Source organism: Lutzomyia longipalpis, chromosome 2, assembly GCF_024334085.1.
Source record: "Lutzomyia longipalpis isolate SR_M1_2022 chromosome 2, ASM2433408v1".
Taxonomy (NCBI): Eukaryota; Metazoa; Arthropoda; class Insecta; order Diptera; family Psychodidae; genus Lutzomyia; species Lutzomyia longipalpis.
Window position 1 is genome coordinate 35,838,372 of NC_074708.1, and position 12,598 is coordinate 35,850,969.

At 37.4% G+C, this 12,598-nt stretch overlaps 1 protein-coding gene across 2 annotated transcripts; it reads left to right on the top strand.

Moving 5' to 3' along the window:
* The first annotated feature begins 5,719 nt into the window (after positions 1–5,719).
* Positions 5,720–9,875, top strand: LOC129790474 (mediator of RNA polymerase II transcription subunit 15). 2 transcript variants are annotated; one of them, XM_055827967.1, is made up of 5 exons: positions 5,726–5,904; positions 6,005–6,144; positions 6,215–6,441; positions 6,553–8,080; positions 9,500–9,875. In XM_055827967.1, the coding sequence occupies exons 1-5, from the start codon at positions 5,846–5,848 to the stop codon at positions 9,721–9,723; spliced, it is 2,178 nt and encodes a 725-aa protein (XP_055683942.1). In that variant the 5' UTR covers positions 5,726–5,845; the 3' UTR covers positions 9,724–9,875. The 2 variants fall into 2 exon arrangements, with proteins under 2 accessions (XP_055683943.1, XP_055683942.1); XM_055827968.1 differs by lacking the exon at positions 6,005–6,144 and having other exon boundaries at positions 5,720–5,904.
* Positions 9,876–12,598: the final 2,723 nt, after the last annotated feature.

Here is a 12,598-nt window from a genome sequence, read left to right on the forward strand (position 1 = left end):
TGTGTGAAGGTCAAAATTTTAATACACTTTTCCCCTCCACCTGTAATATAGTTCTTTTGTAGCTTTTCTAGGTGGGAAAATAACATGTTGTGTGTGGAGAGAAAAATGTATTTTCGATGGTGGGCCCGCGATGTCCCGCGTGATGGTTATAACATTAAAAAGTGGAACATCATTGTCTGTACTCGGAAGGGTGGAAAAATACCTTCTCAACCACCATCAATCTTTTCGCGGCACCTCAACTCTTTTTTTTTCCACCGTCGTACGCAACTGAATTCATTCTCAACCTTCACCGACTAAATGGAGGCGTTTTTCATTCAGGGGGGATTTTCCTCCACCTCACACACACGTGCGCATTTTGGGGTCAAATGACTTTGGGTTTTTTTTTCTTATTATTCGTTTTTTTTTTTTTGGAACAAATTCCAGCACTGAGCCTCACAAGTTTATTCTCTCCACCCAACTTATGGCTTTTTTAATTGAAGTCTATTGAATATATTGGAAGAATATTAATTTGATTTTATTCCTTCCGTGAATTCTAAAATAAGCAAGAATTTCCAATTTGTGTGTTGGAATTTTTTTTTCTTTATTTGTAATTAGAATTTCTTGCATTCATGCATAAAAAATTCAAAAGGAAATGATTCAAGAAACAAACATTGAAAATTCTAAAGATTTCATATTTTTATTACAATGTTGCTTTTGCTTAGCAAAGAAGTTCTTTAATGATTTTATTGATCATTTAATTTGCGGTTTAGCTCCCTCGCATTGATTATTTTGCTTGAAAATGCATTTTATTGATTTTTATTACATCTTTTACACGCGTTTTGATTCATTTTATTTATTCTTCAGGAGAGCTTTTTGAAGTTATTTTGGAGATTAAGAATTTCTAATTTATTCGTTATGTTTTACATAATTTATGAATCAATTTGATTTATTTTATTGAATAATCTCGGGAATTATATTGAGAACACAAAGTGTCGTGAACTTTGGGCTTTTCATACTGCATCGTACCTATATTACATGTAGGTAATTTGTAAATAATTCAGTGAGTTCTTATAAAAGTTATATATAACAGTTAAAGTAATCAAGACTGAAGTTTATTTTGGGTCATTATTCATATTTTTGTGGACAAATTGAATATTCTGTTCTAGTTTTAATTCTCGCTCTGAAATTTAAAAAAAAAAGTAGGTTAGTATCTTGTTACAATTTATCGTTCAATTTTTGAAAATTCTTAATAAGAAAAAAAAAACAAATTGGAATTTTTAATTAAGTAATTATCAGTTTTTCTTCAAATTTGTAAATAAGCGTTAAAATTAAATTCATGTTTTTTTCTTTGGCTATTCTTGGATGTTTTATGATTTTCCTTCAATGATATTTTGTGCCTCATTTGTATCTTTTAATGAAAAATAACATAAACTGTTAGACTCATAGTGAATAAACTCCTTTTTATAAGAGATTCTTATCTCTACGAATAATTGCTTTCAGAACAATATATTCTTAATTTCAGAATGCTTCAAATTAAGCCTTATTTAAAACATCACATCTCACCTTTAAATTAAAAGAATATCCCTTAAAAATTAAATCCAAAGACTCATAAAAAATTAGTTAATTTTCTCACTAAATCTGGGATATTTTGCTTAAGAAATTCCTGCATTGTCTGCACAAATGACTAAACAAATAAATAGCCTCAAAGCAGTTTAATAAAACATATAGCCACCATTTCCTGCAAGCTCTAGTAAAGTGCTCGCGCAAAAGTTTCCAAATATTTTGATCTGCGAGTATACGAAATGCTATTATTTAATTGAAAATATAGAGAGTATATTACTTAATCAACTTCAATGTGATTTATGTGTGTTGCTCGCGAGTAAAAAACACCCGAAAATTTTGAATAATAATTCACGATTAGAAAGGCACTGAAGCACAATATCCGGACACCCCTTTCCGCGCGGGGGCTTCCTTTCCAGAACATGGAGCGCTGGAAAGCGGGAATAGTTCTTGCGACGGTTCCTGCTGATGGAAAGAGGAAATGAGTAAATGTTGGAATTTTGCAAATAGCTCGCATTTGGTCATATACAAGAAATCCTTCTTTGGGAGTTCAGGGATTTTTTGTAGGAGATTGAGAAATGTCTCGTCGTTACCGTGGCATTGACCCAAATTGGCCGGATGGGATTCCTACGGAAAGTTAGGGGTGGAACGCGAGCTCGTGAAGGATATAATTTTCGGGCTTAACCGCCAAAAGGGGGGTGTGGGATGTTTCACTTTTCGTGAGAAGTGGAGCTTTGGTGCCCACCTGGTGGCCGAGTGGTGCTGAAAATGAGTCTTTGGGCTTCGGTTGCGCGCACCAAAGTGGAGCGCGCCCCACTCACGGAGTTATTTCATAGTTGCATGTGAAATAAAAACGATTCAGTTCTGTGGCAACCACCGAAGTGTGTGGAGTGAAATCTGGACGGTTGATCTTTTCCCACTCTCTCAGGTGTTTATATAGAAAGTGCTGCTGAGAAGACATTTTTTTTCGCCTCTTCTTAATTTTTTGGGCTGAAGAAGAGATTTGAGATGGAGAATTTTTTGTGGGTGTTCTACTTCATAATCCTCCTTGCGGCAACATCGTGTGCCCTGCAGACGGAGGCAGCAACCGCAGAGGAAGTCACTGCAGCCGCAGGGCAGGATCACACGGAAATGGTGACAAATCCAACGATGGAAGTGGTTACAATTGCCGGGCAGGGAAGTGAAAATTCCGCCAGTGGATCGACAATTTACGTCACACTCCCACCTGAGGATCAGAGCCCGGAAGCTGGAAGTGTTGCACCAACATCCACTCACATGCCATCCATGTCCACAACGGAGGTTGCACAACCAGCGGCGCCACAGCAACCATCGAGTAGCCCTCAGGTGTCGCAAACAAATGCCCCACCAATTAAGGGGCCCACCCCAGCACCCCCACAGGTAGCTGCCAATGAGATTCCCGAACGGAATGAGGACAAACCCATGGCGGCATCCAAGAATAGTCATGAAAAACCCCGCGGAATGGATAATGGTGCCTTCGCCACAACATCCTCCCTACCCATCCTTGTGGGTGTCATTGCACTAACCCTCGTTGTGCACTCCTAGACACCACAACCACCCCCATAAGTCATCTACCCCCTCAACCTTCCCACCAACTTCCCTCCCATACAGCAGAACTCCCCAGCTCTGGCTGACGCAAATCCCCCGCGCCATTGAATCACCTCCCACATCACCTTCCCACCCACCCCACCCACTCTCCACAAAAAAAACCCGTCAAGCTCAACTTCCGCCACCCTCCCCCCCTTGTGACAGTGCATGTGATGTGAGATGATCGTGTTTGGGAACCAAAGAAGATGAAATCACCAACAAAATATTATGGTTTTATTTTAAAAAGAAGAAAAGAATAGAGTTTAAAGAAGAGAAATAATGTTAAAACAAAAAATATTTGTAAAAATTAAAAAGATGTCGTGAAGTGTGTTATATGTGTTGTTATATATTTCCCTCTTCCTCATCAACAAAAAAATTGGATTAAATATCTGGGATGCATTGATGTGTTAAAAGTTCATCTCATTTTGGTCATCGATCTCTTTGAGTAAATGACTTTCTGTTTATACAAGAAATATTATACGTGAATTCCGCTTTCTAATCACCCAAACACCTCATGGAAATTTTTCTGCGTTGCTTCTCAATTAGCGTCTCTTCCAAGCCAATATGGTTGTGCTTAAAACACTTTAAAACCTCCGACTTCTTTTTTTCATTTTAAACGGAAGAAATGGAATCGTGTCACATTTTTTTTTCTTTGAAAAGGACATTTTAGTGTCAATGAATTATTGAAGAATTGCGTGGGGGAGGTGATGGGAAAACAACCTGATGGACTACCCATTATATCGATCATCGTGAAAGTAATATCCAGTGGGAGGGATGTGCTGAAGAAGTTCCTCTTTTACAGTGAAAAGTTCAGGAAAGTCGGAAAAGTTTACTGAAGGAAAAACTCTAGGATTTAATGTTGCTACGAAACTATGCGACATACAGGAAGAATTTTCTTTCTTTTCTTGCGTCTTCTTGTTTAGAAAAAAATGCGAAAATGCTGGGAAATTTCCTAAAAATATTTCAATTTAAATATTAAGTCCTGGCGAGGGAGAAAATCCTGGAAATTCAGGATCATTCGATAAAAGTTAATAAATTTCTTCTTAAATATTATTACGTTGTAATTTTCATAAAATACCAGAAATATGGGTCAAACAGTGAGGTCAGAAATTCGTTTTTATTTAATAGATTTCATGCTGAAAGACTGAGAATAGTTCTTCCTAGATTTATTCATTCTAACGTGAATTAAAACTCATTAAAAACTAGTCGGAATATTCAGGATATCAATTATTGTATTTAATCTTGAGATTGACTTCAAATTGGACTTAGGACAAAGTGGCCAATTCGACTTTTTTCAATCGCCCTAGAATTAAAATCTTTTTAATATTTCGTGATATTTTCTACATTTGAGTAAAGGGAAGTTTCATTATTTCATGATCGTCAAAATCTCAGATATTAAATCTCAAAGATTTTTGGAAAATCTTGAGCAAGCAGTTACATTTCTAAGATTATCTTTTCAAAAAAAAGAAAAGAAATGTCTAAGAAATTAAATCATTTAGAATAATTCTAAAATATATTTTTTTCTTTTATAATTCTTAAAAATAACACTCGCGATCGCGTAAGCAATGTAAACTACGCGTAAACGACGTAAACATTGCGTATGGATTGAAGCGGTGTAAGTGTGAGCAGAAAAAAATCATCGTTTGACTTAATTGGTTAATTTTTCGCTAAAATAGAAGAAGTCTTAACTGCAAAGATATGACTTAAAGAACATTAATTAAGAATAAGATTTGCTCATGTTTATCGTCTTACGCATCAGCCATCTTTGACGCCATTTTGGACGCCATTTTGGAATTTTGCTTTAGCTATTATTCTCTTAATTTCTTTCTAATTAAATTTCTTTATAATTATCTACAAATAAAGAGGAGTTAGACCAATTATTCAAATCACTTATTTTAGGCTCAAAGAGATTAAGAATTCGTAGAACAAGATGATTGAGAATTAGAAAATAAAAAGAAAACTTATGTTAAACTTTTAAATTCTTTATGTTTTGAATTGTTTAAATTATTTAAATTAGCTGAATCAATCAGTGTGGCAAATTTAAAACAGGTATATGTAGAAATATTCTAATTTTGATTCTTCTTATCAAAATTAAAAGCTTCATAATAAATCCTGCAGAAAAAACAATTTTTCAAAATGTCTTCCTGCAAATAACGAAAAAAAAATTGAAAAAATACATTTCAGAGTTTCCCTGGAATTCTTAATGACTTTTTCCGTGCTTTTCTTGCACCTCCCATACAAAGGAAGGCAAGAAAAACAATTTTGAACTCAATAAATTACTCACGTTAATGTTTTTTCTTTCAATTTGAGGGCAAGAAAATTAGCGCTATTGTCATTCTTCGCCACGGGCTTTGGGCAATTAGTGAATGACCTTCTTCCACCTTGATTGATGCACTTTATGCGGAATTATCACTAATTTGTGATAATTTATTCACAATAAACACCTTCTTTTGGGCACGTGGCGAACTAACCGTTAAATCCGCGAGTGTCCGTTGCGAGAATTATTTGAATTTGAATGTTTGGCGAAGCGAAAATTTGATTAATCGCCGCTTGCAACAGCGATTGTCGTATCTGCCTGCTGGAAGATAGGATATTTGCTGTTGTAAGCTGTGCAATTGCGTTGTTGATTTTCCACTCCAATTTTGTGACTGTTTTTCTCCATTTTCCCGTGAATTTTCACACAGAAAATTTGCTGAAAATAATGTCGGAGGACAACTCTTGGCGTACTCCGTCATTTCGTCAAAATGTTGTGGCTAAAATGTAAGTAAAAGCAACGAAGTTTTCTTGTTTGCCAACATGGCGAGATTTCTCTTTATAGATTCTGATGCAATTAAATTTTTTTCCCACCACTTCCGGGCAGCAATGAGGCAATCCAGTCATCGGGGATGAACACCACCAAGTCCAGCATTGAAATGGAGAATCATGTCTTCGTGAAGGCACGCAATAAGGATGAATATTTGAGCTTTGTTGCGCGCCTCATTCTTCACGTCCGGGAGATGAGTTAGTTTCCTGGAAGGCCCTTCAAGGTTGCGCAGCCTTATGGTTTTATTTATGACTCTCTCTCTTGCAGATACGAAGAATAAAATGCAGGGAAGTTGTGCAGGGGAGGTCAACAACACGAGCGGAATGCCTGACCCAATAAACGCCTTGCAGAATCTCGCCAGTCAGGGTTCACGGCCACAGCAGCAGATGATGGGAATGGGGGGTCCACAGGGTGCTGGTGGCCCTATGGGGGGTCCAGGTGGACCCCAAGGAAGCAATATACCCGCATCGAATCTCCTGCAGACACTCACGCAGGTATTTTTAATTTTTGTTTGCGCCATTCTCTTGGCCATCACTGTGTGCCCGGTAAATTTCCACAGAGTCTTGCGCAGAAGAACCTGATTTTGTTTGTTTGTTTCTTTGCAGCAACAGGCACCAATGCAGGGTATGCAGCAGATGCAGAATCAACGTCCGGGTGGAGGTGGTCCAGGTCCGATGCAGAATCAAATGGGAGGCGGTGGGCAGATGGGCATGGGAATGGGAGGAATGAATCAGGGTGGAGGTGGAGGACCACCAGGGCCGGGTGGTATGCCCATGGGGCCGGGAATGAATGCAGGAGTTGGACCAGGAGGTGGCCCAGGGGGTCCTGGAGGCCCTGGACCGATGCAGATGAATCCGGGTGGAATTCAGGGGCAACCGGGGCAGATGGGTCAAATGGGGGGTATGGGGCAGATGGGAATGAATCCGGGGATGAGTCAGGCACAAATGGGGAATGCCATGACACCTGTCAGCATGAGCCAGGCAGGTGGGATGGGACCCCAAGGAGGCGGACCAATGGGTGGGCCGATGAATGCGGGCCCAATGGGAGGAATGGGCCCTATGGGACCCGGAATGATGGGCCCCATGACAACGGGAGCGAATGTCGTGATGCAACCCAATCAGCAGGGCGGCATGAATCCCGCCATTACGACCCAGGGCGGCGGAATGGGGCCTAATGCGGGACAAATGAATCCCGCCCAGCTTGTTGGGATGCAGCAGATGGCCCGGAAAGGTCCGGAAATGATGATGACGCAGCAGGGAGGTGTTTTTCCGGGTGTACGAAGTGTGACGCCGAACCAATTTCTGCGACAGAGTCCATCCCCATCGGTTCCGTCACCGGCGAGCATGGGGCAGCCCCATCAGCAGGGAATGGTCCCCTCGCCCGCTATGGTGCCATCACCGAGCCCGCAGAGTATGGCACAGGGTCCACCACGGAGCATGGGCGTGATGAGTCAATCACCGAGCTCCACGCTCAATACTCCCGGGCAGGCGTCCGTGTACAGCCCGTTGAATCCGCAGGAGGATCTTCTCTACCGCGAGAAGTATCGGCAACTCACAAAGTACATCGAGCCGCTGAAACGTATGATTGCTAGGATGGTGAATGACAAGAACAACGGGAATCTCCAGAAGATGAATAAACTCCTTGAGATCCTCTGCAACCCCAATCAGCGCATCCCCCTCGAGACGCTGCTCAAGTGCGAGAAGGCGCTCGAGAAGATGGACTTCAAGACGAATGTTTTGGGGCCTGTGAGTGCCCAGGGGGCCAATGCAAAGGAGCACCCAATCAATAATCCCCTCCTGGAGGCTGTCAGTGCTAATCTTCAAAATCCCATTGGCAATCATACGCTGCAGCGCACCTTCCGCCCCTGTCTGGAGGCACTCTTCGGGCCAGACATTAAGAATCTTCCACCTCCGGCTAAGCAGGCGCGTCTATCGTCTCCGGAGGAGCCTCCAGCAGCCACATCAGGCCCCGAAATTCCGCATACCCTCCAGGGGGAAATTGCACGCCTCGATCAGAAGTTTAAGATCAACTTGGACCCTTCTGCTCAAATGGGCACGAAGACCATCAAGCTGGTGTGCTGTCTGGATGACAAATACCTCCCCTGCGTCCCTCCTGTCTGTGTCAGCATTCCCGGTGAGTTGATTTTTTTCTTTCAATTTTTCTTTAAATAAAAGGAAATCAATGCAAATTGCCCGTTGCATCAACACTTGTCGTATGAAAAAATGACAATTTATTTTTTTGAAAAGTTTAATTTCTTTAAAAAATGAATTATTGAAATAAAAAAAATTAAAAATAAACTAAATAAATTTAATTAAAAAAAAAATAATTAAATTAAATTAAATAATTTTTTTAACAAATTTCAATCATTTACAATGTTCCAAGAATTACAAAACAAAACTAAAAATAAAAAATAAATTTAATTAAATAAAATTAAAAAAAATTACCTAATTTTCAATCATTTACAGAGTCCAAAAAATTGCAAAGAAGATTTAAAAAAATAAAATAAATTTAATTAATTTTATAAAATAACAAAAAAAGCAAGGAAAATTTTATATTTTTTCTTTTAAGCAAAGCAAAGAAAACTTTTGAATAAGAAAATCTAAATTTTACTTTTACTTTTGCTCAAGATAAATGTGCTAGAAAAAGTACAAAAAAAATTTTTCCCCTTTCAATGAATTATTTTAACAAAATTTTAGCAATAAAAGGCTTCTATTACTTTAATTTGTTTTTTATTAAACAAATAAAATAAATTAATTTAATTTATAAAATTAAAATAAATAAAATGCAATTTATTAATTTGATTGTTTGTTTAATAAAAAAAAAAAAACAAATTAAAGTAAAAGAAGATTTTGCTTGACTAAAATTTTGTTCAAATAATTCATTGAAAGGGAAAAAAATATTTTTTGTAATTTTTACAGCACTTATCTTGAGCAAAAGTAAAAGTAAAAAGATTTTCTTATTCAAAACTTTTCTTTGTTTTCGTCTAAATGAAAAATAAATTTATCATGTTTTTAGGTGTGATTTTTATTTTAAAAGTCTTTTGAAGAATCTCATCTCATTTTTCTCGGATTACTGTGAATTTTTTTTTACATGCAGCATAATCCCCTGAAGCATATGCCCTCCCTGTAGTACTATCCAAACTTTATTTTTTAATAACAATCATTAATCATTTTCTAAGACAAAATGAGAGTAGAGATGCAAATCATTCAACATTTTTTTCTAACTGACAACGTTCCATAGAGAGATAAGAGCAAGAATAAAGCTGCAACAATGTACAAAAAAAAGATCAAGAAAAAATATTTAAACATGTCCTAAATTCAACTCAACAAACACTAACATTTGATAAAGACGTCGCTTATCGTGGAGAGTTGAGCAAAAAGAAATAATTTTCTTGTCGCAGCAAAAGGCACGTTTTCAATTGGAATTTTTGTGTGGGGAAATTATTGGGTAATAATGCAACATTTTTGGGGCACACGGTGTGAAAGAGATTTATTGGCATTGACCGCAAGTTTATATTTTTGTTATTTTTTAATGTTTTTCTTTGACCCACAGAGGACTATCCAAAAACAGGACCAACATGCAATCTTTTGGAGCAAGAATACAATGCAACGCCCTTCCTTGTGGCTATTCAGAAGGCTCTCACAGCGAGAATCTCCAAATTGCCGAGAGATTTTACTCTTTCGCACCTCCTGGATTCGTGGGAGTTGTCCGTACGACAAGCATGTGCCCCCGTTCAGGTTAAGCCAAGCCAGACGACTGTTCTCCTTGGGATCTAAAGGGGACTATACTCGCAAAAAAAGAAGGTAAATACATATAACTATGATGAATCTACTAAAAGACAAAGATGGAGGTAAATTTAAGGAACAAAATGGAAAAAATTAGAATAGATTAAGGACCAAATAAAGGGCACATAACACAAAAGCTTAAAGAATTTGTTTAATTGCCACAGTACACGTATAACTCTCAGGTAGAGTACGCCCACCTCCATAGCACACCCTCTCTGCGTCATTCACGAGTATGACGTGACTTGGAGGCACTACCAACGTTGCTTCGTGCGAAGGTCACACAAAGTTGGAAAAAAAACTCTCAAATTGATTTTCTCAATTTTGCAGCTAAATGAAAAAATAAAAAATTAAAACATTGCCGTGGAATTTCATGTAGAGTCCACCGCCGCTGCATTTGCGGAGCTTTCACAATGCATTGTGGGTGATTAATTTGCTTCTTTTCTTAGCTACGAGGAGTGTGTGGCCTCAAAGAGTTTTAAAGAAACCGTCTTTCCTTTGATTAATTTACATTGAAGATTAACTTATCGGGTCAGGAGATTTTTTTGCAATTTTCAGGAGGATTTATTGCAACTCTTCAGGAGATCTCTAGGCCATTTAATTAAGAAGAAAGAAGGTGAAAAAAATAAGTTAAAAATATTATTTTTAAGGTACCTAATTTAAAATCAAGTTTAAGTTCAAGATTAATTTTTGATGAAAGTTGTAAGAAATTATCTCTAAAAGAATAAAAAGAAATTTTAGAAATTAATTAATTTTCAAATAGAAGCATTTTTAGATTAACAAAAAGGAATATTCAAGGATTTTTTTGTATTAAAATGTCCTTTAAAATTAAATAACCAAAATATTCAAAAACATTCAGAAAATAAAAGATTTTTTTCTCAGAATTTCAACTTAAAAATTTTCTTTAAAGCTGATTTTTTAATCAAAAATTTAAGTCTTGTTTGACATTTCCTCAATTCCTTTGGTTGATTTGTACGAAGTATAATCAGCTGGAGCATTTGCATCTTTCTTTTGCAGTCCTTGCAATATAATCCTAAGTTTGTTTTATGTAATTTGTTATATTAAAATGTACTGGTAAGCTGACCAAGCTTACGGGAGCTGTGTTTCTTTCAGTGTACCAATTTTGTGAGAGCAAACTAGAACGCGAATTAGTTTAAATACGCGCAAAGTCGGGAAAAATTGAAAAGTCATACCCTAAGAAATGTTTGGAAGGCCATATCTCGAGAACGGATCCATAGATTTTCATAAATATTTTTTTGTTTGAAAGGTCTTGAAGTCAGCTATAACATATCGAAAAATGACAAAAATTTATGTAGCCATTTTCGAAAAATTCGAGTTCGAAATTTTCGAAAACTTTGTTTTTGACTTTAGCGCCTCTTGCGGTCATTTCTCGAAGTTGCAATGTTCTAGACATTTGTAGGGTTTCACGAAACCTTTCATTTGCGCTTGAGTTGATCAAGATCGGACTTGTAGAACCCGAGATATGACATGCCAACTTTGGAAGGCTATATCTCGAGAACGGATCCATAGATTTTCTTCATTTTTGGCATGGAGCTAGATAATATGGTCAGCTACAACATATCAAAAAATCAAAAAAATTTATGTCGTCGTTTTCGAGATATTAATCGAAAACTCATCGAAAATTTTGTTTTTGATTTTTGGCCCCCTAGCGGTCACTTTTGAAACTTCGGATGTTCTAGAGAGTTGTAGGGTTTGTTGAGATCTTTCATTTGACCCTGGGTTGATCAAAATCGGTCAAGCCGTTTTCGAGTTATGGTCGATTTTCGATGAAAAATTGTGGCGGCCATATTGACTAAACGGCTTGACCGATTTTCGAAAATGAGGTATCGTTGGAAAGGTCTTGATGGCCCCTACAACATATCAAAATTTCAGACCTCTAACTATAATAGCGGCTGAGATATAACGAAAACAAAATTTTGAGGTTATTCAAAATGGCGGACGCGGGGGTGGGGGGGTGAATTTGACCTCATATTCGGATTTCTTCAGGTCGATATTTAAACTTTGCCGTTTACCGCAAGTCTCTATCTATTACCGTTCTCTTGCAATTTAAGTTTATAATCCGGCCGGACGGCTGGACGGACGGCCGGCCGGAAAAAAAATTTTTTGGCGCATACGTTTTTTGGAATGTGGGGACCCTAATTCGTGCTCATCCCAAGTTTGAGCCCGATCTGACGACTTTCGATTTTGCTCGGTACACAAAAGCTGTGTCTGAAAGAAACACAGCTAAAAGTTATAATACATTTTGAAGATAATAAATAGTTTTTCATTAGAAAATTTTTATCTAAAAATTTTCTTTCAATGCCCTGGCCCGAGTTTTTATTGAAAAATTTTCTTTAAATGTCTTAGTTGTTCAGAATTGAAATATTCTCTGACTTTTTTGTCAATTTCTTTGATTTGTTTTGTATACAGCATAATCATCTAGAGCATAAGCATCATGCATCTTCCCAGCGCTCCCTACAATACTATCCTAAGTTTATTATAATTCTAAAATAATATTTCCAATAAAGTCTTCTAATTAAAAAAAAACTAAATATTTCTTTTGCAAATCTTATATTTTCCCAGACAGTATACTAAAAACTTGGAAGCATTTTGAAGATTAATTAAGATAATCCTCAGGTAAACCTCAAGTCTAACAGTCACCAATGCTTTTTTCTTATCACATGTACGCGCTTTAAGCTCTGCCATGACGACAAATTCTTTGCGTTTTTAGATTGGAGAATTTTATTTAAAGAATAACCTTATCTGAAAGCTTTACATACATTCTAACGAAGGCGGTACTTTCCAGTTTTTGCCAAAGTAGTGAGTTTTTTTTCGCGTAAACAGCCTTACGTGGATTGGGGTTTGATTA

Excerpts from the sequence above, each read along its gene's own strand:
- LOC129790474 (XM_055827967.1), top strand. The coding sequence starts at position 5,846 with ATGTCGGAGGACAACTCTTGGCGTACTCCGTCATTTCGTCAAAATGTT. Across the intron at positions 6,145-6,214 it reads TCTTCACGTCCGGGAGATGA|ATACGAAGAATAAAATGCAG; the intron begins GTTAGTTTCCTG and ends TCTCTCTTGCAG. Across the intron at positions 8,081-9,499 it reads TGTCTGTGTCAGCATTCCCG|AGGACTATCCAAAAACAGGA; the intron begins GTGAGTTGATTT and ends TTTGACCCACAG.